Raw genomic sequence first — 25,879 nt, 5'->3', positions numbered from 1 at the left:
ATGGCATCCAGCGAAAGGTGCATTACCGCCACCTACTGTATTGGAGTGTAAACCAGAGTAACATATCCCTTTATAAAAAAAATAAAATAAAATGGAAATTGATATTGACTGAACTGCAGCATTCACGTGGCATGGAAAGAATCGGAAACCGCATTCCCTCTTCTTCTGAAACTATTGTTTGCCCTTATATTACGTACTCATAATAAATACATCGATATATTTTTAATGTATAAAGTTTGGTCGAGTCTCCATAATCGTAATTTCGAGAGAGAGTATGAGAGTATGAGCTGTATGAAAGTTTGAGATACATCCTGCCGTTAGTTTGTGCTGTGCGTGGAGAAAGTGGGGACAGGTGTGATAATTAGGGGACGCACTGACGCTCACGCGGACTGTTTTCTTTCTGAGGAGAAAACAGGGTGGTTGAACTTTCTGTCTTGATTTTTTTCTTTTCTTTTTTCTCAATAATAATGTCCTCGGTGCGAGTAGCAGTCCGAGTCCGTCCACTGAACAAAAGGTAGGTAGAGTGACTGCTTTTATTTACCCCCCATGCTTTCAAAATGATCACTATGCCACTTCACTCGCACTTTTTTTTTTTTTTTTTTTTATTTTTTTTTTATAGAGAAAAGCAGTTATCATCGAAGGTGGTAATTCATATGAAGGGGAACACAACATCCATCCTTAAGGTATATTCACACAAAATGCACTCGACTGGAGTTAATGAAGTTTGGTAGTAAACGTGCATTTGAAATTGTAGCCTTCTTCTGTTCGAGTGGACGAGCAGAAGGACGAAGGGAAAAGCTTTTCATACGACTTCTCCTATGACTCGTCTGACAGAGGAAGCCCCACATTTGCATCCCAGGAGAGGGTATCTGTATTTGTCCTTTGATCTCTTTAAACCTTTTGAGTATAGCCTGTTTTGTCTTGTAGTGCAGAACAATGGTTTTATTTTCTGTGTCAGACTCTTATGTGCTTGCATTGTTTTTTTGTTGTTGTTGTTGTTGTTTTTTACCTGATATGCTTTCTCTGCTGTCCTCAGATTTTTCAAGACTTGGGTTCTGATGTCCTGAAAGCTGCATTCAAGGGTTTCAATGCCTGCTTGTTTGCCTATGGCCAAACAGGCTCAGGGAAATCCTACACCATGATGGCTAATAAAGTAAGGCCTTTTCTTATCTCTTTCTCTTGAGCATTATTTTTTCTAAAGTTAAAGTGCAGTTTATAATTCATTATAAAGATCCCCTTTAGACATGTTGGAAGGTAGATAAAAAATATTCTGCTGTGAAAATTATTATGATCTTTAATTAAAAAAAAGTTGAATTACCCCGTTAAGATCTCTTAAAATTACATTTACACCCTATTCCCTCATGGGAAAAATTCCTACTCTGTCGATGTTGTCATTTTTCATCATTAAATACATCACTGTAAGATCTGTAAGTGGCAGGCAATGCAAGCTTGCTAAGTTGCTTATTGGACCAGGATTGACCTCCAAACTAGTTGTCACTTTTACATTTACATGCCCCATATTTCAGCTTTTTACTGGCCACTTTCTGCTGAAGAATTTGAAAACAGCCTTCTGGTGTCTAGACTCTGAACATGCGTCAATCTGCAAAGTGAAGGTCAAGCATCTAAGGGATGTAACAATGACTGAAAGACATTTCAGAAAGTGAAGGGTGGATTTAAAAGGTAGCTTTACATTAACATTCATTGGCCATTTTCAATGTTTCAATTTTCACATTATAAACTGACTGATGGCAGCCTCATCAGACATGTTTGTTTCTCCCCCACTAATCAGAAAATTTGATGAGGGCAGCATCCCACAGCTTTCCTCTCCTCACCTTGCACAGCAAAGGAAATTTCACATTACCAGCGAGGTTTCTGCTTGTCTACCAGGAGACTTGTGCAAGGTCATCAGCAGAGCTGCTGTCAACATCTCAGATAATTATATATGGCTCTTAATGCTTACTATCTGTTACTTTGTAATTAAAACAAGAGGGCATGCTGCTCAGACTGGAATTGCTTTTATGCTTCAGTAACTCTATATCAGATGAGCGGTTGTTTGCGTTGTTCAGCAGTCTTAGCATTTACGGAGTTGTAGTTACGGCTTAGCTTAGACACCCAAATTAAGGGAACATAATTGCACTAAAATGTAATTGTCATTTTTAAGGACACTATCATTTTTGTGTAGTAAGGGCTCTAAATGAAATAGTTCCTCCTTTTCAATGTGTCAGGAAGATAAAGGTTTAATCCCACGGATCTGTGAAGGCTTGTTCCTGGAGATATCTCATAGAAGCAAGAGTGATGGTGTGTCATTTCATACGGAGGTCAGGTAAGGGACCATCATCCTCTATCAACAATTCAGTTCAGTTTTATTTATTTATTTATAAAGCACCAAATCACAATACCAGTCATCTCAGGGCACAAAAGGACCTCACAATATTATGGAGAGAAACACAGTAAGTAAGTCCCACATGAGGTTTTGGCTTGCTCATAAAACTTTAAAACAGGAACATTTGTCAGGATATGTAATATGTTCATGAAAGCATTTCTCTGTGTTGTAGATTCATATGCAAGTGACATTTCAGCAAAAATAAACATTTAGTTTTACATTGAAAGTTTTTGTTTACGTGATTCCTCATATCATCCTCTATATTAGGCATCAGTCTCAGTCAGGACTGTTAACTAGTTTCCTAGGTGATAACAGGAAACACACTTGAGCGAGTCAGTTGTCGTGCAGTATGTGAGAGCAAGAAAGCTCTGAAGATGGCAAAAGCAGAATAGTGCATGTTTTTTCTAAAAGCATGAAATTCAACAATATTTTATTAAAACTGAGGCGCGATCATCAGTTCCAACAAGGTCAGCTGGAAGTTGACAGAGTGAAAATGTAGGCTGGAAAACTGGGAAATGAAAAAGTAGATCCCTTTAGGATTCCTGAGGGTCTCAAAAAGACCTTCACAGATATGTAGAGTTTCCATTTCCTGGCATGGTATAAAAAGAAGAATATTTTTTGTTGGAAGAAAAGCTATTTTCATGCAGGCTAACACATCATTCTTGGCTGCACAAAAACAGCACCGACCTCCAGGTTGCTATGGCAATAAAAGGAGAAAAACATCATAGAGTGGCCACCATCATCCCATGACATCTACTCTACCTGCAGAATATATTTAAAAGGAAGATGTGACAATGGACAGCAGCATGAAGCAGCAGCTCTGGGAGGCAAAGCTGGCATCCTCAGGCAGAAAATATTCACAAACTAACACGTTTAATGTTTGAGAGTCAATAAAGTGATGCCAAAGAAGGGTTCATATATATTAACATGGAGCTCTTTAAAAAACAAAACAAAAAAACCCAATGAGAAATGCCATCTTCAATAGTTTTGAATTTTTTTTTGAGACTAAACAGATGAGCTGGGAAAGAAAATGAATTAATAGAATAGTCAGCGCTGAATCTAAAGCTGTTGTCGTTTGTGTTGAGTTGATGCTTTACTATTCTTGTACTATATATTAAAACATAGTAAAACTATACCAAAATACTGAAGCGGTACTAATACTGCTAAAAGACAGAAGGGAACCTGGTGATTTTTATACTGCCACCACAGATCTTTTAATGGCAGGATTAATGACTTGTCAATATGATAATGTTGTAACTTCGATTGACTTGTAGAAATGATTGTCATATCAGAATAGCAGGAAGGACATTTATCTCTTTATACCCATGAAACAAGGACAAGTACACCTTATTTTCAGAATATCAGAGACACTGTGACCTCTCAAAAGAAGTGCACACAAAGAAAAAAACAAGTTTACTTTGTGCTGGTTCCTACTTCTTTTAGCTGAAGGTAACTCAAACCAGAATTAAGAGTGGAAAAGCATGACAAAGATAATGCCATTTATCGTTAATGAGTTGTTCTCTGTTGGTTTTTTAATGTGTTTTGCACTATAGGAGCACTGCAGTGCAGCTAGACATGAAAAGCTTTGCACTTAAAGGAAAAGATAGACACTAAAACCTCATTGATAATTTGATGGTTGTAATTTTTGGTACGTTCATAAAATATTCAACTTTGTGGCTGGGTTGCGAACTTAATATTGATTTAAATATGATGGTCAAGCGAGTAAAGGCATTTATTGTTCATTTCACTTGGCACGAACAGTCATATAACTTCAGAAAATATTCTGACCTGACTCTAATGCATCTCTTTAAAACCAGAAATAGACAACATTAAGGCTTTATTACTATAATCAAATAATATTAAAAATCCCAGATGATATCTAGTCTCATCACAATATCTGTTTCATGTGCCATCTCTTCTCCTAATGATTATTATCAGGAGATAAAATTGAGGATTTTAAGCCTATCAAGCAACTGTGAAACCATTATTTCGCCATCTGGTTTCATGTTTGCTGCTGGCACATTATTTGGGTTTAATTGAACTCTAGAATTGAGTTTTATTTGACTGGCTCTGCATTGCCTTGCTTTAGAAATAATGAACAGCTTGAAAATGACTGAGGGATAATTTTTGACGAGTAACACATTTGTATTGTATTTCTTCAGGGGATATTTTGTCAAAAAAATGATCATTGGTGAAATCAAAGTGTCACTGTACAGGAAACGCTTTTTTTTTTTTTTTTTTTGTCAGGGATGGTAATTATTAGAGATGCTTTGGCATTTCTTTAATGGCTCAGCATATGTTTAGTGACCACAGCTGTGTATGGTTTCATGTAGTAGTTTATAACTTTCTGATGCTTCAAATTCTCAACAGTTGTTTTTAAGGTGCATGACTTTATGGTTTTGAGCAATTACAAAACGGATGTTCAAGTACGATATGTGGACAATTCCTTTTATTAACCTGTTTGCAAAATAGTTAAAAAAAAAAAAAATCTTTCGTAGAAAAATATTGTGGGCTTCTGCTTGTCAGTTTTTTCATGTTGTAAGGCTGGACGTCTTGCCCTTTGATGAGAATGAGGACTGCAGTTTTTCTTTCTCCTAAAATCCTCGACTGCTCTTTGTCTTGGTTGTGTTTGTTGAGGAGGAAGCTGAAAGTTTCCTTCCAAAACTGTCATAAATTTAATTTTTGTTAGAAAGTGAGCGAGGAGGTATTTGGAATCACGTGCAACTTGCTTTAATAATCGTTCTTGTTTTTGTTATGCATCTCGTCATTTAGAAAGCATTGAATATTTTAACCTGTTTGAATTCTGTGTCAGAATACAGCATGCATGGCTACATCCAGAGGACACGCTTCCTGCCATTGTCTTACTGTCACGCTCTCGTAAAGCCTAATTGCTCCTTGCCTTGCATTGTTTTTCAATCAGCCACTCACTAGTCCTTTTGCTTCTTGCACACACACAGCCTGTAGTTTTGATTGAAGTGCTCTGCCAGACGCACTTTGCATGTTTGTTTATTCATTGCCAATACCAGAAGAACAATGCAAGAACAATAATTTGGTTTTAAACCTGCTGTGCATCTCTTTTTATAGTAGACATTGTTTTGCTCACATTTGGTGCTGTTCCATTCACATATTAACAATGAAACTCCTCATTAATTTGTGTCTTAGTGGCTTCATGTTAAACCTTTGATTAAATTTCAGTTTTCTATCTTGGCACCAGCTATCTGGAGATCTACAATGAACGTGTGCAGGACCTTCTCAAGAAGAGAACAATACTCACCGATGTTGGAAGCTTGAGAGTGAGGGAGCACCCCAGAGATGGGCCCTATGTAGAGAGTAAGACAGGGTTTTATTCTCCCTTTCATGTCTATCATAGCTGAGTTTCTATAAAAAGTAAAAGTTTCATACAGAAAACTACAACTCATGCAGATCTATCCAAGCACTTGGTACACAACTACACAGACATGGAGGAGCTGATTGTTCTTGGAAATGCCAACCGCACCACAGCCGGCACGGGCATGAATGACTTCAGCAGCCGTTCCCACGCCATCTTCACCATCATGTTCACTCAGGTGAAGTGCAGTGCTTAAACATCTGTGATTCCAGGTCTCATGCTGGGTTTAAAATGAATTAAATGTAAGCTTTCCGTTAAAACTCTCGATGTTGTCAAAGACCATCCCTGGAGAGCTCTATTCAGCTCAGTTTATTCATTTTGTGTAAGGAGAACCTTTGTGATGATGCCACCTACTGTATATGTCCACCTATTCCTGTGATGTTGCCTCTTTTGAAGTAAACAAGTATTGCTCAGCAGTGTTTTCTTATGCTACAGGCATGGTTTGATGCAGAGTTACCACACGAGACACTGAGTAAGATCCACCTGGTAGACCTGGCAGGCAGCGAGAGAGCTCATGCCACGCGCACCACAGGCACCTGGCTGAAGGAGGGAGCCAACATTAATAAATCCCTGGTCACCTTGGGCAGTGTGATCTCAGCTCTGGGTAAAGGCTTTACGTTATGTAGTATTGCGCAAGTCAGATCAATAACTGATGGTGAATATTGACTGTATTCGATGTGAGGGTAATAATTTAGTTTGACATGGAATCACTATTTCAAAATAAAACAGTGGAGTGGTTTCCTTTTAGCATTTTTGGTTTAACTACAAATAGTTTTTTCCTGACTATGGCTGGAATTAAACTCGCTGTTGAATGTATTTGTAAACTTGAGGCCTTTTTTAAGGTTTAATTTAGAGCAATGGCCCTGTTGTTTCCAAAATGGATCTGCAGAGCGTTCAGATAAAACGTTTTATAACTTGGTGGCACATTTTCTTTCTGTGTGACCTCTCAGCTGACCTGAGCGTGGGAGCACAGTCGACAAAAAAGAAGCAGATCTTCATTCCTTACAGAGACTCTGTGCTGACATGGCTGCTAAAAGACAGCCTGGGTGGAAACGCTGTAACAACTATGATAGCAAGTATGTAAAACAAAGATATTTCAGGCTGTTTTCAGAGGCTGTTTGTCATTGTTTTATTCTTACCTCTTCTTCTTGAAAATGGAAGAAGGTCCTGAATCTCCCCTGTTTGTTTTTCTTGTTTTATCTCATCACTTTTCCTGAACATGTTTGCTTTCCTTCATGGTGAACTCTCATGGCAGCCATTTCTCCTGCTGATGTGAACTACATTGAGACCCTGTGCACTTTGCGCTACGCCAGCCGAGCTAAAAACATTGTGAACTCTCCCACGGTGAATGAAGATGGCAGCGTGAAGGTGATCAGAGAGCTGCAGGAAGAGGTTACCATGCTCCACAGACTACTAGAAGAAGCCACTCAGGTCCTGCTTGTGTTCAAGCTCACATAAAACATCTCTTATACAAATGTTATATTAAAGGTTTGGGTTGTGTTTTCATCACGACCCCAGGTTCTCCATGGGGAGCTGTCTTCCTGTGTGACGGTAGAGGAGGAGCTGCGTCAGAATGAGGCAAAGGTGAGTCATTCTCATCCAAATGCAGAAGAGATGTTCATGTTTTGATGTTATCCTCAGTAAATAATAGACCTTTTATTTCTGCTGTTCCCCTGAAGGTTGTAACACTGACCAAGGAGTGGACCAGCAAATGGAGAGAGACTCAGAGTATTCTGCAGGTACAACAGTGATTTACTTTTTTTTTTTTTTTTTTTTTTAACCATTTACATGTGAGCTCCTGCTTAAATATCCTGGAGCCAATTTAGCATGGGTTGGTTTTACTGACAAAAGCCGGCACAGTATGTTGGATTCTTGAACATGAGGATAAGACGACTGGAGAGAACTGCTTGATGACCAGCACTGTTCTAATGACTGAGTTTATTGTAGCTCTTTCATTAATCAGATATTATCATAAAGAAAACCAGGAGTCCTGAATTTTTTTTTTTTTTGCATATTTAGCTATTTCAACATTTCAGAATAAAACAGAAACTCATTTTGCAGTAGTTTGTTAGGCGTTCTCGTTGCTCACATTTTTGTTGTGTATCTTGTTTTTTATGCCCAAATTTGAAATTTGTTATATGTCATCCTAAATTGTGTGAAGAACGATGTGCCATTTGGACCCTCGTATTTGCTACAAATAAGAAAGAAGGGCTCTGAGGACATAGTTTGTGGAGATTTTCTTAATTGTTTTTACCAGTATCCGTCCACAAAGCCACAGGCTCCCAGAAGCAGTTTTTGTGGATGTTGTTGCTTGCAGTAAAGACATCCTGCCAGGTGGTGTCACTGTAAGTCTTGTGAACAGCCACTTCATGCAGTGAAAAGGGCAATGAGAGTAAAATCAACCTGGCATTTAAGTTTAATTTTCCCTCTTCTTGGATTTAAATGGCATCCAAAAGCAGAGTTCTTGTAATGATTGTGAAGTTATTGTGTGACAGTGTTTGAGGAGCCTGACAAAGAGAAAAGAAACAGACATGTCATCTCCTTTGATCCAGCATGGCTTCTCTGAGGCAGGGATAGGGTGGCAGCATCCTCTAAAGACCCCAAGGTGCAACAAAAATGCCAATGTTGCCAACCCCTTTCAATTCACACTGAACACTTCTCTGTTGAATTTGTGCCTAACCTCCCAAATAACACCAAATGTCATTTGTTTGGGACTCATCGTATTCAGCCAAGTAGCCTGTTGCATTATGCATTGAACGGTGAAGCGTGCCAGTCATGAAAAGTATGCAGTGACTTCTTGTCTGCATCATTATTCATGCTCGTAGTACATTGTTTCTAGCGGTTTTTGCATGACGCTAAACTATTGTGTTGATGTCGACTTTGAAAGTTGTCTGAATAAATTGTTGTGTTTCTGACACGCAGCAGCCAGCAGAGAAAAAGGTCTGCAGGCTTTGTGAAGCCACATTGTAGAAGACCCTGTCTACGATTTTAGATACCATATACATGAATGTCACCTAGACACGTGTATGTTGGACAATTAACATTCTGCTCTGTATGGTAGTTAGCGGTTGACATTTTGTGGTTTGACAGCCCTTTATTCGTGGGCGTGTATTGGAACTCATTAGCTGCTGTCACAGCTCCTAATTAAGAGGTCTTGATTATTGACATATGGCACTTTTGTCTCTGACTGTCCGGCATATTAATTAAAGTCACCGTGTTGTAAATCTGTTTGCATTTTCAAGTGGTGGTGACTTTATGTTCAGAGGCAACATCAACCATCTCTACCGGCAGAGCTGAAAAATATGTCTTATTTAGAACCGTGTCCATCCGTGTCGACACATCCGTTGCTATGCATGATACAGTGACACCGAGGTGAAAAGGCCACTGAAAGTCTTAAGTGTTTGGTAAATGCCTGTATGGATTTGACATTCGTCGTCTTGTGCATTTGCATTCTGCCCAGGTAAAAAATGATAAGTGTCCTGAAGGGAATGCTGCACAGACATGCAGGTTTTACTCAGAGAAGCACATCCAGCCCCAATTTAAAGTTTTAACATTCAGCAGATACTTGACGAACAAAAGCCTCATCAAAGAGGTGGAATTTATTGAACTGGATTTGTTTTTTAGCAGATTGCTTTCAACATGTGTTGTTTGAAAAGAATGGTTCTGATCCAGCCTCAATACTTGAGTGTATGGTGTTATACAGAGTACATAGCACATGTTCTCTAGCTCCAACATGTGCTTTTTTAAATTAGGAACTGTCTTCTCTACTCTCAAAGTCCCATAAATTTTGTATTTAATTCAGTTTCTGCTGTTGCTGAAAGCTGGGTAAAATTTTCCGCTTGGGCCGTAAGGAGGGAAGTTGACCAAGAGCGGTGTAAACAGAATTTTGAATTCTGTATTCAAAGCAGATTTAGAATGCAAAGTTATTCATCGTCAGCTTCCCAGATTGGTTACAGGGCATGTGGGAAAGAGAAAGTAATTAATATGAGATGGATTCCAGAGCAGCCTCTTACCAGACAGAAGCAGCAACAGATTGAGAGAACAAAAAGGCAGGAAGAGGGTAAAGTAAAGTGATGTTCTAGTGTGTGTGTGTGTGTGTGTGTGTGTGTGTGTGTGTGTATATCTAATCAATATATGTAAAGAGAGACGTAGGATATAATTGAAATATATAAAAATATAGAGCTGGATGTATTTAAAATATTTAAAAAAACCCAGATTTAGTTGAATCTCTTTCAACCACGTCATGAGTGGAGCTGCATTCCTCTCCTCCAGCCAACCTTTCAGGTCCTCTTATAACACCGTTTGGTGGGAGGAACCTCCATTTCAGTAAGATTAAATGAATCACAGCTTCTTCTTTGATCCTGTAGTGTTTGCATTTCCCAAACACGCTGCAATCAGCACAACGGTGTAACACGAAGCTCTGAGTGCTCTGAGTGCTCTGAGCTTTGCTCTGTTTAATGTCAATTTAACTCATAGTGTCAGCAGTTATCCATCATATTCATTATAACATTTCATGACCTTTACATTTTCTTAACAGCAGCCTTTCTCCACTCACAGATACTGGCTCAAAAACAGACTGACATTTTGTCTTAATTAATAAAAATTAGTTATTATTTGGCCACATTTTGAGCTCATGTAGCAACACATGTTAGTGACTCCTTGCTTGGATGGTGAATCGACTGTACTTTACATATTAGGAAGGTAACAGTCCAGTTGATTTTCACACATTCTTTAAATAAATAAATTAGTGATCCAAATAGTAAGAATCTGTAAAGAATCAGCATATATTTTCCATCTCTACAAGATTACAACTATTAAGCGATGTGAGTTGCAATGTAAATTGATAATTTTGTTGACTGATTAGGAGCCCAGAAGAGCATTTATTTGGTTGAATCATGTGTTTTCTTTCGCTACCATGCTGATGGCTGGAATGAATCAAGTTAATTACACAACAAACAAGGACCACAATTTTCTTGTTGAGATTCTGCTGTAAAAGCATGATTATGAAAACGAAATGACTGGTACAAGTGTATCACTGACTCACCGCAAACTAAAGGATTCCTGCCATTTTGAAAGCTGGCCATGTAATTGCCTTCCCTTTACATGATAGCAATTTTAACTTTTATAACGACCAGCAATCGGGGTTATAAATTCAGCTCTTTTAAGGAAATTAACGTTTTTAATGTAGTGCAGCAATTCAAATGTACAGAAGTTTTTATTTTGTTCTGAATTCAGTACTTAATCTGTTCACTTGGTAAGTTGTTTCACTTGACAAGGGTGATGGGCAGTCAGGAAACATGATTGTTTGGCTTAGTATGGCATGTGTTTTGAAATGCACATTACCCATGTTGGAAACCTGAACTGTCAAAGTGCTGAAAAAAAAAATCCATTAAAATTCTGCCCAACTACAAATGATGGCTTTTAATGGAAGCCTAAATGCTTCCCAAGTCTGGCTGCTGGTCCAGGCCACAGTTAATTACAGTATGTTCACCAGCTGCCTCCATCTGAAAGCATACTTTTTTTTGTCGTCACTGCGCACACACACGGACTGCTGAGTGACTGGGTACGGTGAGGAGCAACTTTCTCTGTAATGTAATGTGTGTAAATGTGAAGAGAGAATAGGAGGATCTCATCTGTTCCTGGTGTCTGAGAAAAGTGACAGAGTGCATTAATCTGCCAGGCTGCTCCTCACCTCTAATGAAGTCTGTGAAAAATCCCTTTTAATTAAGTACAGGGGCTGTGGTCGATGCCTTTTCCTTCTTCATTAGAATAAAGGATTTCTCCCATTTCACAGCTGCCAATGAGTGAGGTGGTGCTGTTGGTGGACACGTCTCTCACTTCACAGTCCAATCTATACGACGGAGCAGCAGGAAGAGGAAGAGGAGGCTGGAAGCGAGGGGAACTAGTTTATGCAGAGTGTTTCCTCCATGTGGGAGATGTTCTGCTTTGCCTCTTGGGGAGGTACTTTTGATAATCCATGGCAATGTGAGGCATTAGTCTACCAGCTTAACAGAAGAATACTCCTGATAGGGCCACTCGTACACTGGTAGACTCCGGGTTATTGGACAGTCCCAGCCATCACCCTGGGAGGAAAAGGTCACCAGCCTTAAACACTCGCCTAGAGTGTGAAGTTTTTCTTTATGGCTTAACTCGGCGTGTCGCATGAACCTGCAGGTCATCTGAGGCTTAGTGTCTCATTTTCTGTTTCATAATTTGCAAATTAACTGCTTAATGAAGTTATTCTATCTGCAGCATGTCTAGTCTTTTATGAAGATTAACTCATACTTTTTTAGTCAAGATTATGAATGGAATTACAAAAAATGACATTTAATACAAAGTTAAATGAATATCGCTCCCTTGACAGACACGTATACCATATGGCGGTGTGAGTCATACTGACACATTTCTTTAGCAACAATTGTTGGGGGCAGTGAAGCGGTATATGAAGCAGATCAGCCGTATAAGTGTAGCTTTGCTGTGCTTTAGAAATGATTTTCAAGGATTAAATCAATTTCTCTACGTCTTGTCGGATTTCTATAGAGAGGTGCTGTAATAGCATTACACCATAATACATTATTTAGCAGGGATTTCTGGACAAGCATGGGTTTTTTATAGACATTACTTTTGGGCTGTGGACTAACTATTGTGGCTATATGTGTCACTATAGAACAGGAACAATTGATAACTTACTTGGGAAATATATACATTGTTAAGTTTTTCATCATTTGATTTGAGATTTAACGTGCAGGCACATACTTTATGGGGAAAGATTGAAAATGCTCCTGTGAAATGGTTTAGTAATGATAAGCGCAAGAATTCACTTTAGTTTGCCTTTCTTTACATTGCTGCTTTCAGACATGTTGTTAAATGACATGAAAGTAGTTGAAGTTTGTTGCTGTTTGAAGTTGACATACTTTACAAGCTCCATAGTATTTTAATAGCAACAAGCGATGTCCATAGCTCAATAAAAGCAATCGTGCATAGTAGAGCGTGTGTGTGTGTGTGTGTGTGTGTGTGTGTGTGTGTGTGTGTGTGTGTGTGTGTGTGTGTGTGTGTGTGCGCACGCGTGCGTGTGAGAAATGGCACTGCGTCTGTTTCACTCTCTGAGCACAATGTACAGTTTGACTCTCGCCACAATAATCTGAATGATTTATGGGGTCTCTTGTGCCGTTAGCCACTCTGCTGCTTCATGGCGACACATGGTGGGAATGCTGCTATTTTGCTTGGCCTTCAGGCGAGGAAGAGCAGTCATAAAGAATTCAGTTTTCTGCTGGTTGCCATTAAATGTCTGTCAGCATTTTTATTTTATATTGTGTGCCATTACGGTTACTGGCTATTGAATGCATTTCTTTTTCTCGCGGTATCTTCTCCTGTGCCCCACAGGAGGAGACGGTGGCTCTGAGGAAGGAGGGGAGTGGAGTGGTCCTGGACTGCCACTTACCTCATCTGATCAGCATTGATGAAGACCTGATCAGCACTGGAATCATCCTCTATTATTTGAAAGTGAATAGATCATTTGAACGTCATATAATTCCCACATTACTCTATATTCTTTCTGAAATTGTTCGCAGCCATAGTGCAGTTCGTCTTTTTTATGGCTCTGCTTGTCAAACAAGAGCTTCCATATTATATCATGATCTTTTAATCTTCACTGTAGGAGGGCAGAACCTTGATTGGCAGTGACAAAGCATCATGCAGTCAAGGTATCGGTGAGTCAAGGTGACTACACAATACTGGCTACACTATATTTCCGGCTGCTGCGTTATCCAGACTTTCATAATTGTGTTGTAGTGCTCCGTCGGCCCGGGCTCCTTGGTGAACATTGTGTGCTTGAAAACCGTGCCGGGACCGTGACTCTGTTCCCTCAGGATGGTGCACAGTGTTCAGTCAATAGCTCTGTGGTCACACGTCCCTGCCAGCTGGCTCGGGGTAAGCATTTCTGCTAAATCTAATTTGCTCCTGATATTCATTAATGAACACAGGGGGAGGAGGGGGGGAGAGGGAGAAGAAGAAAGGCATGTCTGTAATAATGAAGATTTCTTTCTCAGATTCACAATTATTTCACTACTTTGAGCCAACAGCACTTTCATCCATTTTGAATGCAGTTATGAGATCACTGCATCACATCTGCAAATGAAATCCACTTTATGTCCCTGGCTCTCCCACAGCAGCACACTCAGGGCATGAGTGGATTGTGAACACGGCTCTCCACAGGGCAGATGCCATTTCTCTTACTAAACATTTTGAAGGGCGAGAGGCCCCGGACAAAGCTCCAGACAAAGCCCCAAGCCCTCCATTTAATTGGCAGATGGAGTTGATAGGGCCGACAGGTTTGAAGTGGGCCAGAGCATTAACCTTTCAAAGGATAGAGACGAGCCAAACTGAAACTCCGGCCCCTCTGAGCAGGCCCTGCTTGCTGGGTCTGGAAGCTTTCACTGCCTCCTCATCCACATTGCTTTGCTTTTGAGAGATAAAAAACTGCACACAGGACCGGGCTGCGCCGGGCCCGGCCACGCTAGTCACTTTTATAACCATTTCAATTTATCCAATATCCCCTTCAGAAACGGCTGCATCTGAAGCTATTTTCTTGAACAAATGATAGTAATTTTCAGTCCAACAGCAGCTGGAATCCATCACAGGCTTCTCTCTCAGGTGCTTTGTCACTCGTCAGAACTCATTAGTGGTGGCAAGATTAGTATTTACTGTGCTGAGAGTAGAGGAGGAGAAAGGAGAGGAGACCTTGAGGAAATCTGTGGTATGGCCATATGAACACAAGTCTGATATATAAACCCTAATATCACTTCAATTCTATAGCCTTACAAGTCCTCTCAAGTTTCCTTGGACCATTTTCTCCAGTAAATCATCTCCCCTGGTCGAGGCCACTGCCAGTCACATTGGGGATTGTGCTTCTCATGGCAATTCATTCATTTTACTTTAGCAGAGAAAATTGTTGGTGAACTTTTGTGCTGTTTGTCAAGTTTCTCTCAAGTTCAGTGCACAGACAGGTCATTGCATTCCTACAATGACTGGAAGATTCCGATGGCCAAAGTCTCTTCACCTTTTTATACCTTATAGATACTGTGACACGCCTCCGAAGGTTTCCTGGCAGACATGATTACAATTGCTTGTATCCGTCTGTCTTGAAGTGGAGCATTTTTCCTGTGCCAGTCATTTTCATAATTTAATGCATAATTCAGTGGTTGGTGCTGCATTTATTCCAAATAATAAAGTTCATGATGGTAGACGAGTTGGTAATTTGCTACTTATTTTTGCTTTGCCTCCTTGGCTTCCCTCTAGGTTCAATTATTCTGCTGGGAAAAGGAACCATACTCCGGTTTAACCACCCAACTGGCGCTTCCCAGCTGAGAGAGAAGCGCCGTGTAAAGGTTAGACTCCACACCACCACAAACAAATCCCATCGTGTTCTTTTACTATTCACATTTTTATTAAGCTGAAATAGCATCTTTCAGAAAAGACCTTTCCTCAGCTGTATTTTCTCTTGGTAAATTAGCATCATGCACATTGTTGCCATAACTACCAGCTGTAATGCTACTTTCAATAAACAATGCTCATATTGAAATCACATTCAAACTCCACACGAGAAGGGCCACAACACCATAATTGGGATCCACACTGCTCCGTTATGATCAGAGCAAGAAGTACTACAAGCTTTTCAGCAGGTTCCTGCTTGATTTGAGCTTGTTTAGAATTAAAATCTAGTTCTTTGTTCTGTTAATTGGCTCAAAACAGTAGCAGAGCTGAATATCTTGAACAATCTCTCTACAGCCGTGGAACTCGTTTCAATGTTAGAAAAGCGCTCTGCTGTTCCTGAAAGGAGGCCAGGTGCAGCGTCTTGCCAAGATTCGGCTTGAGTGAATGCACCCTTCCTCCTTAGGATGCTGCAACCAGGGTTTTTCAGATTAATTTGAATTTAAAACAAAAAATAAGTGGAATAATAGCAACATACAGTATGTGCCAGGCAAAATTAAGTAAATAATTTAAAATTTGCAAAATATTGCTTAAAAAAAACTAAATTGTAAGTCTAATACAGTTGTTGTTGCTGTGTTGATGATGGTTATTTCAACCAAAGGATACAATATGTCTCTTCAAAGGACACAATAATCCTTCACATATTTCCTTTCTTATCTATTCATAGAGAGCTTTGGCGTAATGTATTTAATATTAGTCAGTAAATTTGTACTGATGTCCTTCATCAAGGAAATGTCCAGTCTTATAAACCCTAAAAAGCATTGTCCCCATTTGACATCTTTTTGTCTCACATCATCCAGTTACAAATGTAATTAGGATTCATTTTACATCAACTCAAACAAATTCTGTTAGTGAAGACAGATCACCACACCTTAATTATTACCTCTACGGCCATTTATCTTTAAAAGTGGCACGTAGAAGTGTGCAGACTTAAGGTGATTTTGATGTTAAATATACCCGTATCTGTATGGTATGACTGAAGGCGAGTCAGTTTCTGAAGTACAGCTGTAGAGACACTCCCAAAAATGTCTTTGGATCAGATATACTGAAAACTACCAAATAGTAAAAAGATACAGTTTTGTAAAATGTGTCATAAAAATGGTAAAAAGTGGTGCAGCTGCAAAAAAAAGCCATTCTGTCTGAGTCTCTGTGTGAGGAGCACAAGTGAAGCAGGTTACCACAATGCTCTCTGAAAGTGTTACAAGCTTCCATTCCCTGAGATGTTACGACACTGCACATACATAACACTGGTGGCTGAATGTTTCACTTCTAGCTTTATGGCAGTGTGAAAGTTAAAGCCAAGTTTGCTACCTGATCCCACAGGCCACAACTGAAGGTGAAGTGAAAAGTCAGCTGTCATGAGAAGTGGATACAAGGCTGTTTAAAACGGGGGATAACTGCGCTTTTCTCAGACACTCTCCCCAGGCAGGAAGATGGTCATAATTTTATGCTCAGGTGCATACAAAAGTGCCTCATACTTATGTAACTAGAGCTAAAGAGAGCTTTAAATCCAGTGCATTTGTTGGTTTCAGAAAGTTACAGAAATAGTCTGATGCAGCCTCCACTAATCCTGAGTCAGAAAGGTGTAGCAAGAGGGGTTTTCAAATCTCTCTGAGGGGAGGGTTGGACAGAGCACACATTTACTATTTGTAAAAAAATAACTCGTGACATGTAGCTTAGAGTTTGTCAGTTGACAAGTAAACAGAATAGGAGGATGATTGCTTCAGATTCATACTAATTGAAGATCAAGCTTGGTGTTTTTAAGCCTTTGTTAAAGAAGTGAACACAATAAAATAAGGTAACTGGCTTTGAGAAATATGCACAGAAATTTGTGAATGCTCATTACAATCATTGTATTTTAGGATAAAGTTCCAATCTTCTATCCATTTTCAGTAAAATGGAGTTGTTTGAGCAATGAGAGAAGATGTGAAACTCGTCAGTGAACAGACTATAAAGCCTGCAACTTTAAGCACCCTGTTCTTCATAACATTTCATGTCGTGAGAATTGAACACCATTTCATACACAAGGCTGTACCTCTATTTTTTGACAGTCTTCATCTCTTTGCATAATTGAAAACAGCACAGTATTACAGCCAAGTTAAAGTACTGGCATCCCGGCCCCACTGTGGCTCTTCTGAGTCTTTAGCATTCATTTTTAACATCAACTCTAAATGAGATGGTCTCTAGAGCTCCTCGTTCGCTTAGTCTGAATGTGTGCTAGCACACCCAGGATGCAGTCTGTAACTAGCTTTTATGTGGTGTATCTGAATACAAGCAAATCTTAAAACATTCCCTCTTAGATTTTTACTAAATGCAGAAACTGTGCTAAAGATACATTAAAAAAAACAAAAAAAAAAAAACTCTGGAAGATGTTGAACGTTTCAGCTGCTCTCTTACCCGTCACAATCTACAACCCTCTTTTTTTTTTTTTTTTTTTTTTGCAATACGTGCTAGTTTCAAATTGTTTACCCTAATTTTTGGAGGGATGTTAATGTATCAGATATTAGATTTTGACATTTCCTCAAATGTTCAATTTCTTCAATCTGCCTTGTTGTGTTTTGTGAAAAACTGTCCCAAATACAGATGACGCATAGTGTACATATCATAATTGAACCATTGTGCAAATGCAAATCCACCACTCATCTCTTACACTCAGACAGATTTTCATTTCACAGTGCTGTTTCATTCTGTTGTCTGCAGAGTGGGCTGCTGTGTGCCAGCAGCCCGACTTTGGCCGACTCGTCCAAATCTACTGAGAATCCGTCTAAGGCGATGCTGCAGAATCCAGGGTAAGACTTATGCAGACGTGTAATGACTCTCTGCACTCCGTGACCCCAGCATAACTGTACCCAGTCCACCTCAATCCCCACAATGTGCCTGCTTATTGAGTAGCATTCATCAGGCATGGAGGCCAAATCAAAGCCATAAATCACGGCAGCATTTCTGTGAGGAGAGGTGGGAACATGCAAAAAGCCATTCTGCAGTGCTTCATGCTGAGCCAGTGGAAATCACAGCAGGCGAGTCTCCTACAACCAAGGGCATGTCCCAAAACGGCCCCCAGTTCAGTAGGTAGTGAACTGCTCAGTGTCCCATTTTCAAAATCTCTGCAGTACACCTCAAGTTCAGCTCCCCTGAAAATACCCACAATGCACTGTAAAAAAAAAAAAAAAAAAAAAAAGTAAAGCGCTCATTGTAAGTTACATCATTTGACTTGTTCTCTGCTACACTTGCAGCACAATCTTTTCACATTCGGCCTTTCTAAATCTGCATTCTTGTCTGTAAAATGTCATCAGTCATGGCCGGGGCACTGTCCTAATTTGTAGTCTGTTTTCAGCCGAGTACAGTCCAAACGCCTGGAGGGGTTCTTCCTCCCCTCATTTTATCAAAGATTATTTGACAGTTGATTTGTGTGAACTTGGTAGAGTCGTGGCCCAATGTGTATTTTTGCTTTAACCAGCTGTGATGGTGGAGATTTTGAGCCTCGGGTCAAATTTTCTTTCTAAAACTGTTTTAAGTTTTGCAGTTTTTAGTTTTAGGTTTTGAATGGTTTTTTTTTTCTTTTTAAATATATGGACTACACATCAAAATGGTGCCCACTTTGGACAATTTCATTGAGGAAGTGATGTCTCTTTAGCTTTTTAAACACAAGATATAATTGTAAGAGACAAAATCTAATATTTGTTTATTCTCAGTTTAGTTTTGTTGCAGGTAAAGTCTGCATATTTTGTACTGGGTTGTTTTGGGTAGTAGTGCTGCCTCTGTGTACATTTAGCTCCTCATATCTAATATCTTGCCACATTAGATAAAAATACCTATAAGTTATTATGAAAATGGGTAACACATATGAAAGCTCTGAAAAACTCCAAGCCAATTAATATGAGAGTATTTTTGTCAAACAACAGTGATGTTAAAGTGTACTGGCAAAGTTTTTAAACTCATAAAGATGCAAATTTACATTTTACATTAACTGGATTAAGAAATGCCAGCTGTCACAACTGATAGACACAGATGCAAGTAATAAAGTAATAGGTAAATCGGATGTAGGTGAATTAATTCAGGCCAGTTAAACGATCATGTGGACAAGTTTTCACCATAACATGTTTCAGCAGAATAACTGAAAGGATCCTCTAATCGCATAAAATCAGTAAACTCGCACATTTTCACTGCCAACTCTGTAGTCTGAATCAAACTTCACTGTTATTTTATTAGCAGCACCGCACTATAACATACGAGGCCCTGAGAGACATTATAGTAATGTGACATCTTTATGCCCCGCCACTGCCTTGGAATTGTGTGACAGTTCATTGATCTGTCAGTGTCTCAGTGTTCATTGAATTAGTGTCTGAAATCCAATTCGCTCTCTGGCGATTCACCACCTGCTGAAGTAGTGAGCAATTTGAGACCCACCCCTGGTCTCTCATGATCTGCTAACCCTGATGTTTTACAGCACGTGGAGCTGTCTGACATGTAATTTCCCTCTCGCTGCAGTATGGCCAAAAAAATGTCAGGTGATTAATGCTGCTTTTACTCTTGACACCTGCAACCCTTCTCCCGATCCGGCGGGCTGATGGTGTTTGATTTGGATATGAAAGGGTGAATACACAGGTATATACAGGAGTACAACAACCCTGCTTTTAGCAGCTACTTTAGCAGTTTGCTGGGAGAAGAGGGTCAGTCAGTGGGAGTCAGTAGAGGACGCAGACTGTAGGCGTTTTTAGCAGATCAGCAGCAGAACTGTTGGGAGTGTTTAATAGAATAGAAAACATCCAAAAATGGCAGAGGCACATTGAAAAATACACTATTTGATTCCTCTTAAGGTGTAAAATTTACTGAACAACCACCTTAGAATATTAAATGATGTATTCATTGTGTTTAGTTTTGCTTCGCTTCCTCTCACCTTGAACACCAAACCACAATCTGTTCAACACCGAGGACAAGGCAGTGACGAAAGGTCTTTTTCATCCACTGCTCACATATGTATTCTGTCCTTGTTGTGCTTGTTGATTGCAGAGTAAAAACTCCCTCACAGCAAGGACGGAATTGATCTTACTTTTCTCAATCATCTTGGAAATAACCCTCAGCAGTAAATACGAGCAAACAATTTGAATTCAAATGCTGGCTGTGGATTTCTGTTGAGCTCTGGGAGTGACACAAGATATCAATGAACTGACCTGCAGCTGCTTGGGGAGGTGCTCCATCGCAACAAAAGCAACCTTCCCATTATCTGCTACATCAGTTGGATCGCAGGGTTTCTGGAGAGTTGACAGTCAGGACAGGATGAGGGTAGCTGCATTGGCATAAAGTCGGACTCCGAGGGCATTGGAGCACTTCACATTCTTGTATTTATCCGCTGAATACAGATTCTCTCACCTCACCTACCTTCTAAGCACGAGGTGTAGACTCTCCCGTTTCTCTTCGAGTGTTCTAACACAGATGCAACAAGTCAACATCATATTCTGTCAGCATCACATTTCAAGTTCAAACACTGCAAGCATGAGTTTTGTCACCTAATGTGGCATTTGAAGAAGTCTGTTAAGGCAGGGTCACATGCTTTTGTACTTTGTATAAACCCATGACTGTCTACAAGACTTCCTAACTCCATGTAAAAGGTGTCTCACTGTGTTCGACTCAGTCTTTATTAAATGGACTGTGCAGCACTATGTTGAAGCCAGGTAGAAATTCAGCTATTTCAAACCCAGAAACTCTGGAGTCTGAGTGCCTTGCGATCCAGCCAGCCAACCGATGTTTGACCCACACGGCTTTTAATGGCCACCTATGCTCTGAAAGTCTCTCATCTGATAACCCTCTCAGTATCCCCCATCTCTGGCCACAAAGCCACGTACCACCTTTACCTCCTCTGACCGCTGACAAGCTGCTATGGAGCTTACATCTCCAAAATAGTGTCTTTACACTGGTTAACATGTGTCACTCTGGGAGCTCCTGCATCACTTGAAGTCATTCTTTTTAGTCAACATTATAGAGGCCCCTTTCAAATATGTGAGTTTGAGTTTCACAGCTGCAGATTGAGCCAAAAATATTTGACAATATAGAATGAGATGTGTTAGAGGGAGCATATGGAACGAGGTAGGACTTCTTATGTGTGTGGCAAGTCTCATAAAGTCTCTGTGTGGTTGTGCCTATATGATGCAATAACTAGGAGGGTGGAAGAGAAGCTCAACCAGTGGGACGCGGGAGGGGAACAGATTCTGGAAAGCCTGACGTGATACAACCGGGACATCAAAAGAGCTCCAAAGGAAACCAGTGGGGTTCCAAATCAACTGACAGCAGAGGAAAGTAGTAAGGGGGCTGAGAGGTGAGTTAGGGGAGGTGAACTATGTTCTCTGTGGTGGTGATAATGAATCTGTTGCCGTGTACCAACTTCATGCAGTCAAACCATAACAAGAACACTGTGAACCTCTGCATGTGAGCACTAGAATAAATGATATCAAGAAAATGTGGTCAGCTTCCCAGACTGTGAATCCCAGATCAGTGTTCCTCTGTGTTTTATGTGAGCAGACAAACATTGCTGGGTGCAGGACATTCTCTGCACTGATCCTCAGAATCTGCAAAAATCCTTTAATCGTCACCAGGACCTGCACCGTGTACCTCTTGTTGATGTTGTCAATGCTTTACTGCTCCCACTTTCTCCCTTCGTCAACCTGCTGCTGCACACAAAGCTCAGCCAAAGCTGCTGTTTACTGTCAGAAATCATTCTGAGCTATATATTTGGTTTCTGCTCTCCCCTCTGGAGTGCTGAGTATTGTATGTAAATCCTCAAATCAACATGCACAGATTCTATTTAATTTCACAGCTAGTAGAGTGGCTCTAATCTCATCCAGCCATTTGGGCTGTTTGCTTTTCAAATCTAATGGATGTTTTTTGTGAGGGAGGGGATCGGGGGTTATTTCAGTGATGTCTATTGCCTGCAAACGGTTTGAAGTCTCCAGTGTCTCACCTCGGCAAATAATTGAATTTGTTCTTGAAAAGCCTGACAGCATGTATAAGCATTTAACCACAGCTGTATTGTGTTCTCACCTCTTATCAAGATGCAGTTTTTGGTTTCTGACAGAATGTGAAACGTATTATTTTAATTGTGTATCTTCACTTCAGCCATTTCAGTCAAACGGATGTGCTGACTACAGAGGCAGCGGAGTTAAAAAAAACAAGCATTTGTCTCACATCTGCCCCAACAAAGAAGTTCATGGCTACAGTATGTATTCGTATTTTTTGTACTGTTACAGCAAATACTATTGATTAAGATAATAGAAGGATTCAGTTATTAAGCCATTGGTAATATGAGCATTAGATTAGATATGACTGACTACTGTTTTTAAGAAATTGAATGAAGTTTAAGCACTGTACATATATTTAGACTTTGTTCTGCAGTTTCAGTTTTTTTTGTGTGTGTGACACTGTATTGCCACTGTGCAATTTCAGTTCTACTCTATTTTGTGTTTGCAAAACAGAGCAAATGTCAATACCTACCCCGTCTCCAGCCAGGCCCAATACAGATATTTATGAGCCATGAAATACTTTTCCCTTGGCTTGTTATGTTTGTTTATTATGCGCATATTTAAACCCTATTACACTCCCCTTTAGGGGTTTCAAAGAAAATGGCACTCATTTTGTGAAAAAACCTCAATGTTTCTGTATAAATGTACCATTTTATTCTTCACTTCATTTTTCTATTCATGTATTCAAATATAATTGAATACATGAATAAAGGTATGTTTTGGAAAGGAGCTGAATGAAAGTTATTTTAGTTCCTTCACAGCAGTGGCTCTAATTTATAGTAAAGCATAGGACAGGATTCTTGAAATGTTTCAAAGTTTTATTTCCTCTTGATAATTTTCCTGTTCTCATCTACCCACACAATGTAAACTAGGCCATACCTGGAAGATACTGCGTCCCTCAAACTAGTTTTGAGTTGGATGGAGACATGCTACAGGGTGGAGTAAGCACCAGGGATGGCCAGGAGCAGGAGAGGGACTTGTGTCATAAATCAGAGCCGTGGCTCATGTCTGAGAGGCCGCCGAGGAAAGATCAGAGTGGGGTTGGAGTTGCACGATATAAGAGAGAGGTTTGGCCAGGGAATGCCAGCCTCCAGCAGACAACTGTCCTGGGCCCTGGTGATGGATGTGGCATGAAGCCAGAGGAGAATGCTAATGAGATCCAAGGTGTCGTGACTGACTGCTACAAGGGGAGACCTGGCTCTGGTGGGAGCTCATTAGGCAGCGTGTCCCACCTGCAGAGCAGTGGAAGAACGAGCTCCACGTCGGTCCTCCCACAGACCAGCGCTCATTCTCAGCTCGCCAGAAAGCCTCTCAGCAGTCGGGCGGCCTGCTGTCCACCCAAAGAAACCACCTTCAAAGGCCAGTTCAGCTGTGGAGAGATGGATGAATCTGGAGGTTTGGAGGAGATCCCAGGAGTGTGTGTGACAGAGGCTGCAGCAGCCACAGTTCAAAACTCCAGGCTGGGCTCTTTGTTCAACAGAGTTTCTTGGATTGTCCAGGATGCAGGACGTCTCCTATGGAGCTCTCCAACAGTACTGCAGCAAGTCACGGAAGTGAAATTACAGCCTATCAGGGCCCGCTGGTCCAGGCATGTTGTCTCTCTGGTCAGGGAGAGTAATGTTCTTTCTGTAGTAAAGGACAGCCAGGTCCTCTCCATGGTTAGAGGGAGCTTTGTCTTCTCTCTTTTCAGGGATAGTCACATTTTTTCCATGGTGAAAGAGCTGCCTCTGATACAGCACATCCAGATGGATATAAATCAACACTTTAAGCCTGAGGAGGCAGCTCAGATGATTCAGGGCTGCATTAATCCTGACGACACACAACCGCCAGTCCTGACACCAACACAAACCTTGAGCAAGGCTGAAGGACTGCCAGAGGATACCTGGAAAAGGAAGAGGACTATCAGGGATGGGCAGTCACCAAAAGAACAAGACACAGCTGATAGTCATGTAAAACGAGGAGAAAAACGTATTACAGAACTGCTGCCACTAAAACACATGAGTAAAACAGAGGTTACCGATGCGCCTGACGACGGCAATCAGGCATCGGAAAACTCGAGGACTGTCCCAACTGTCATTCAAACGCTGGTAGATTTTCCTGACTCCCTTTTGAATCTAAAAACTCTGCCAATGCAAGACATGATAGATGCCTTACAGTCTGTCATCTCCACTTCAGTGCTCACCTCACAGAAGATTCTTGCTCTCCATTGGCTGAATGTGGCTAAATGCAGCCAACCTGAGCCTCAGCCGGCCCTCCTGATCCTGATGGAAGCCGGCGTCTATACGCTGACCGCTGACTCTGGGCTCCTGGTTTTGTTCCATCGCCTCCCTTTGCTGCATCTGAAGGAGATTCACGTCAGCTTAGCAGGCCACAGTCTGCGTTTGATGGGCAATACAGAGGAGAGCATCTTAGGTGTCTACACCCACAGCGAGAAGCACACTAAAGAGCTGTGCTGGGCCATCCTTGATGTCGTGTGCCCTGGAGACAGCCGAGTATCTCAGTACCCACTGTTCCATGGAAACTTGATGAAGATGTCTCTGGACTGGCAGGTCTCTGTACCTGACCTCCTGCTGGATGTCGGTTTAAGGGTTTGCTGTCAGTTTCAGAAGAGTCTCGCTGATCTGATTTATCTTCTTCACTGTAACATGGATCAAGAAACAATCACTCTGGGAGAGGTGAAACTTTTACTTTACACAAGTGTAGCGGTGCACATCAGCGCCAGTAGCCACAGTGAGCATCTGGCCCAGTTTTTACTTACAGATACCCACCTCGGCCTGGTGCGGGAGGACGCTCTCTTTCACCGGACCCCACACTCTGTCACCACGGCGCCCTGTCGTCCCCAATTCCGTGACGTAACTCTTCGTCAACGCTCAGATGTGCGCTGCATGCTGGTGCACGATAAAGACAAGCGTGGATCTGTCAGACTGGATGTAATCCTCGCAAATGTGAGGGGCGGGGGTCACCCTGAAAGCGTGACTAAGGCAGCTACCCTGTCTGCATATGCTTTAAATTCATCTCCGCATGCAGAAGTGTGGAAATTAACTTTCAGTTGCGCCACTGAGGCTGCCTGCCTGATTAATCACTTGTCAAATGTCTGATCAAGGACTGAACGGCCGGTAATGAACAGCACAGCTTGAAAACTCTCTTTCACAGCGATCAGTGGAAAAAGAGCATCCCAACTAGCCCAGACAGAGCAAAGAAGGACTCCACTAATGACAGAGAAAACTATGACCTGTTCTGAAGTTTCTGCATTAATTCAGGTTTTTTGGGGGAAATTTTTGTCATTTTAATGTTACATGGCTTCTGCACATGAAAATGTATCTTTAAAACACTTGAATTTCTTTGTTCTTGCATTGATCTTGATCTTTACACTCCTCCCCATGATTATTTTTGTCAGTAAAGTGCAGCGTTTTAAAAAGAGCTTGAAGGTCTAGCATTGATGATTAAAAACATGGTGTACCAGTTTCATTGTGATGTTTTTGAAGCCTTTTAGATGACCAATCTGACTGAATTATCTTACTGTAATGGGTACTTATGTTGTATATACTGTATGTGACAATGTGTTATCAATTTCAAGTATTTTATATAAAAATAGATATACTGAAT

At 40.7% G+C, this 25,879-nt stretch overlaps 1 protein-coding gene across 1 annotated transcript; it reads left to right on the top strand.

Moving 5' to 3' along the window:
• The first annotated feature begins 360 nt into the window (after positions 1 to 360).
• kif16bb (kinesin family member 16Bb) lies at positions 361 to 25,879 on the top strand. The gene is made up of 20 exons (XM_069689807.1): positions 361 to 514; positions 620 to 683; positions 755 to 865; positions 1,037 to 1,153; positions 2,226 to 2,323; positions 5,598 to 5,713; positions 5,807 to 5,949; positions 6,207 to 6,375; positions 6,722 to 6,847; positions 7,027 to 7,202; positions 7,290 to 7,355; positions 7,451 to 7,510; positions 13,155 to 13,274; positions 13,429 to 13,480; positions 13,563 to 13,700; positions 15,069 to 15,157; positions 17,961 to 18,049; positions 21,484 to 21,573; positions 22,371 to 22,470; positions 23,146 to 25,879. Exons 1-20 carry the CDS (start codon positions 468 to 470, stop codon positions 25,369 to 25,371), a joined length of 4,197 nt encoding a protein of 1,398 aa, XP_069545908.1. The 5' UTR covers positions 361 to 467; the 3' UTR covers positions 25,372 to 25,879.

The sequence above is a fragment of the Brachyistius frenatus genome, unplaced genomic scaffold (assembly GCF_029030835.1).
Source record: "Brachyistius frenatus isolate BFR_SWC_R1_liver_20210118 unplaced genomic scaffold, ASM2903083v1 Contig_8, whole genome shotgun sequence".
NCBI lineage: Eukaryota > Metazoa > Chordata > Actinopteri > Embiotocidae > Brachyistius > Brachyistius frenatus.
This window is presented reverse-complemented; position numbering and strand designations above follow the sequence as displayed.

Coding starts and splice junctions, on each gene's coding strand:
- kif16bb (XM_069689807.1), top strand. CDS start 468: ATGTCCTCGGTGCGAGTAGCAGTCCGAGTCCGTCCACTGAACAAAAG. Junction 7,511..13,154: donor AGACTCAGAGTATTCTGCAG/GTACAACAGTGA, acceptor TGTGCCCCACAG/GAGGAGACGGTGGCTCTGAG. Junction 13,481..13,562: donor ATCATGCAGTCAAGGTATCG/GTGAGTCAAGGT, acceptor ATTGTGTTGTAG/TGCTCCGTCGGCCCGGGCTC.